Source organism: Phalaenopsis equestris, unplaced genomic scaffold (assembly GCF_001263595.1).
Source record: "Phalaenopsis equestris unplaced genomic scaffold, ASM126359v1 Scaffold000672, whole genome shotgun sequence".
NCBI classification, from domain to species: Eukaryota; Viridiplantae; Streptophyta; class Magnoliopsida; order Asparagales; family Orchidaceae; genus Phalaenopsis; species Phalaenopsis equestris.
In genome coordinates, this window is record NW_018165112.1 from 45,596 (window position 1) to 50,727 (window position 5,132).

General features: G+C 35.2%; 1 protein-coding gene across 1 annotated transcript in view; it reads right to left on the reverse strand.

Moving 5' to 3' along the window:
- Positions 1 to 2,341: 2,341 nt before the first annotated feature.
- LOC110030192 (ribulose bisphosphate carboxylase small chain clone 512-like) overlaps positions 2,342 to 5,132 on the reverse strand; it is an 8,182-nt gene continuing 5,391 nt past the window's right edge. Inside the window, 1 exon segment of the mRNA XM_020732791.1 lies at positions 2,342 to 2,752. Coding sequence (XP_020588450.1) covers positions 2,510 to 2,752 — 243 coding nt within the window. The 3' untranslated portion in view covers positions 2,342 to 2,509.

Sequence of the window (5,132 nt, forward strand, 5' to 3'; positions counted from 1 at the left end):
GTTGTTGTTGTTGTACTGTTTTAGATATCATTTTATATGATTACTGAAATGAAATCATTTGATATATGCTAAATTTGGGGATCAACACCTATTCCATCTTAGAATGTGTCAGAGGGCCATATGCAGTAAACAAGTCAAAACTAGCACACTGACATGTTCATGACCAGAATCATATAAATGATGGCCCATTATATATTCCTAATCATTATGCTACTGAGAGTAATGTAATAGGATGTTGATCTTATTGTAGACGTTAGATTATTTCATGTATTCTTGTTTATTCTTATGTTCATCAAATTTATAATTATGATATCTTTATTTGAGGTTATTAGAATTAGAGGTGCAATTTTTTTACTCAAAATATGTTAAATTTAATTTTGTTGGATTCAATGAATAATTATATTTTTATAATAAATCAATCATGTATGTTAAACAAGTTAATTTTTGATTTCTAAAAATATAAAATAAAGCTGGTGCGCTAAATCAAAGATAAATAACATATAAGTTTATATTATTTAAAGAAAATGGGCGTATATTTTTATCATACATAATTTTATAAATATTTAATTATTTCAATCATGTTTTTTGCAAGACAATTTGTACAAATCTATAGGTGTTATGCAACAATTTTTTGTTATTTTATGTTCATTTTCACAAAAATATTACTAATTTTTTATCTAATTAGAAAAATTACAACTTTTAAATTATTTATTAAAATTATTAAATATTAAATTTTCTTAAATTTTAAAGTAGCCATGCTTTTATTCTTTTTATGATAGAATTTATAAAAAACTTTAAATATCAATTGGAAATATTTATTTATTTTAAAACTATTTTTAAAAAAATATTAGTAAACTTTTTGTAAAATTTTAAAATGTAATATTTAAATTTAGATCAATTCTAAAATGTCATTTTTTTTAAATAATAAAAATTAAAATTAATAGTTTAGGCACCTGTTTAAACAGGCGAGTGGTGCGTTCTCTTAGCAAACAATCGTCTGTTGAATAGGCAACTGTGTTTATTTATTTATTTTTCTCTCCTAATTTTAATTATGACCAATCCTAATTATTTGAAGGACAAATTCTTAGCACACTTGATAATGTGTTGCCCAGTACTATTTTTTCAAATTAGAGTGATTTTTGTCAAAGGTAGAAACAATGGTGATGATATCTTAGCAAACACGGGTGCATACGTGGGGGTTGGCGTGCATGTGCGGTTGCGGGAATATGTGTGATTGCATGCTGCTGCGAGCGTGCGCGTGCGTAGGGGCATGAACGAATGTGAAATTGTTTTCACGTCGAAATCACTGCTTAAATTTCCTTAGGTGATGATTTTACACCCTTCCACCAACACAAATAAAAGCTGACCTTATCATCTAAAAACCTTTCAATTGCGCTCTTTTGGGAGGTGACAAGTGGTATCAGAGCAGATTACTGCCTAACAGGTGTGTGGACTCTCCATGGTCCAGTGAGACCCTCGGTGGAGTCGATTCGCGGCCATGACGAGGGCGTCACGTGATTAGGTGGAGGAGAATGTCACAGACAAATAGTCCCACATCAACTAGGAGTATGGCCGAACATCAGTATTTAAGTATTGAGCTGCTTGGGCTGACCACCACCCACAAGGGCTCTTCGTTCAAACTTATCCTCAACTTTGTTGGCTATTGGTGGCCTCTGGTTCTTTATCTCCAATCATTTAGCTTCTATGGTTGTAAATATCATAATTATATCTTGATGCTGTCGAAGTTTATTTAGAATATGTGAAACTTTGTGAAACTATACATACCGCACAATCCTTGTGCATTTTCATTTCTAACACCAAAAGTTTGTTATTTATGCTTGGTGTCATAAACTTATGTATGAGAGTGTGCGGTTCACTTTTAAAATAATAATGATTATGTTTTTTTTTTAAAATGTGATGTTAAAGATTTGAGTGATATGCATGTAAATATGACTCTTTAGATGTTAGATATGTGCATGCATAAGAATTGTGTGATATGTATATAAATGCCCCTTTTTCAGGTTATTTACCTGAAACCACCCAATTCCTACGTATTTACATACCTAACACCTAGACTTTACTTTTAACATTTGCATTAAAAGATATCATTATTTAAGCTCTGTTGATATATATTGTTGATGTTAATGTTGCATTTTATATAATCAATGTCAACTAGTTGGCAATGCCAGCAAAACAATGAATTAATGAAGTTGCAACAACATTGGTTGAACCACTTTATTGTGAACTCTAAGAGTTGTTGAGCTTTTCTTATGCAATATTTCATGCTATATTTGTCATCCAATAAAAACTAGCACTTATTTCTTATAAATTTGGCCAGTTCTAAGAACAATGCAATGACATTCAACAACACAGAATATGACTCAACTGATTCTTAGTTCCAAAACAGAGATACACAAAAGCAACATAGAAAACCAACATAAAAAAAGGGTCTTAAACCCTAAAAAATTTGGAGAACACCATGGACAAGTATCAAAGTAGAACAATAATCTCAAGGATTATATTCTTTGCTTGGAGGCTTATAGGCTATGAAACTGATGCATTGCACTTGACGAACATTATCGAACCCAATAATTCGAGCGAAGGCATCCGGATATGCTTTTTTCAACTCTTCCAGCTCTTTCACCACTTGTGTTGCATCGGTGCATCCAAACATCGGCAGCTTCCACATCGTCCAGTACCGCCCGTCATAATATCCTGGTGACCTATGATATTCCCTGTACACAAATCCAGCCTATTCCACCCAATTCATGAGCACATTATTTGATTATTGGTGCTTTTATTGGTGCTTTTACTTACTGGTGCTTTTACTTACATACCGCCTATTTTCTAGATATTTACATTTCTAACAAACCTAAACTTTGCTTCTTTTTTTTTTATTGAAGTCTAGGTGTTAGATATGTAAATACATAAGAATTAGTGGTATGTAATTATTCCTTGGTATGTATAAGAATTAGTGGTATGTGATTATTCCTTGATTTGTTTTTTCTCCACAGGGTGTTATAGACATGCCAGAATGCTTATGAATTTACACGTTTGACACCTAAACTATAATGTTTAAATATATAACACTCAAATCTTAACATCATATTAAGAATAATACTAATACTAACTTTGTTAAAGTAAAGTATACCTTTTTCTTGTATAAATTTTGTTGTGATTATAACACTGAATTATCAAACTTTACGTTGTAGATATGTAAATAAGTGATAATTGATTGGTATCTATGTAAATTCTTTTTTTATTTATTTAAATATGGACATTTAAAATATGCAATATATATATAATAAAATTGAGATGACCGCGGCCGTTCTGCTAGGGTTTGGCACCGGGGGCGATTTCGTGGCGACGCGAGGATGTTGCGGCTAAACGACGACAACCCCCTGGTGAGATCTTTCTGGTTTTTCGTTTTAGGCTTTCCTCTCGCTCTCGGTTTTCTTCTCTCGTCTTCTTCCTGTCGCTACGGTCATGGATAAAACTTACGTTGGGGTCACTGTGGGGATTTCGTCTTCTGGGTCTCCCCCAAAGTTTTCCTTCCCTTCTTCTTACCATGATTCGCTCATTATTGGGGGTGATAGTAGCTTCATTAAACCTCAAGGTTGTAAGGGGGGTAAAAACGCGCTTTTACTCTCTAATTGTCACTGTAGGGATTTCGTCTTCTGGGTCGCCCCCAAAGTTTGCTTTCCCTTCCTCTTACCATGATTCTCTCATTATTGGGGTGATAGTAGCTTCATTAAACCTCAAGGTCGTAAGGGGGGTAAAAACGCGCTTTTCCTCTCTGATTCTGAGAACTCTATTCTCGCCACTGCTTGTCGTTTCCATTTGATTGGCAAATTCCTCTATGGTTTGCCGAAATATAATTTTCTGTTGAAGAATTTTGAGCTGTTAAAATTTTCGGGAGGTTGGAAGATCAGGTCTTTGGATAGCCGACATATTTTGATATAACTTTCCAATGAAGACGATTATGCAAAACTATTCGCTCGTAGAACTGTTCATTTTGGTGATGTTTGGATGAAGGTCCTTAAATGGACACCTGACTTTGACCCCAAAACAGAGCTCCCTGTTATCCCTGTCTGGCTTAAACTCCCGGGTCTGAAGGCGCATCTGTTTAATCACGAAATTTTATTTTCGATCGCTGCCATGTATGAGAAACCTCTAATGCTAGATGCTCACACCTACAATCTCACTAGACTCTCGGTTGCTAGAATTTTGATCGAGAGAGATATCACCTTACTTCCACCGGAGGACATTTGGATAGGCTCTACTCATACGGGCTACTGGCAGTCGGTTTTGCTTGAAAAACATCCTTATTACTGTAGGCACTGTAGCATGTTTGGTTATGACTCTGAACATTGTTTCCATTTACATCCTAAATTAAGAAAATTTCCTACCCATAGACCGTCCCCTGGAGAACACAAATTTGCTCTCCCTAAACTCTTACAACCACCTATACAAACTGTTGATTCGGTTGACCCCCCTGCTGAGGCTATAGCGGTGGATGTTGTGGCTGTTGGCGGTTTAAATGATTCGACTGTTCCTTCTTTAAAAATTAATAGAATAACTACGCCTGATATGAGGGATGCTGAGGTGACTCTAGAGTCTTTACTCGTGGATGTTACAGTTAATGATTTGGTTGAACCCCCTGTTTTCACTGTCCTTCAAACTGAGCCTTCCAATCACCTCCCTGATGCTCCTGATCCCTCCACTCACACTATCTCTTCACAGCAGGATCCTACAGCAATTGTTGTCTTTGTCCTTGAATCCGAATGGCAAATTCAGAGATACAGTAGAAAACGTGGAAGAAGAAAATCTGAAATACCGAAATTACCACAATCAAATACTACTGATGTCACTTATCACTCAGAAGGTGAGCACTGTCACCTACCCTCTAGGATTATTAGAGGGGAGGGTGTCATGGACCATGTTTAATGTTTGGTGTGGAACATTAGAGGAGTGGCGGACCCTCACTCCTTTAATCGTTTAAAACATTTATGTAGGATGCATAAATCGGGCATCCTTGCTATTCTGGAACCTTTTGTTTCAATTCATAAAGATAGCATCGTTAAGAGGTTCAAGGGGTATTCGCACTTCTGCAATGTGAACAACAAAATTTG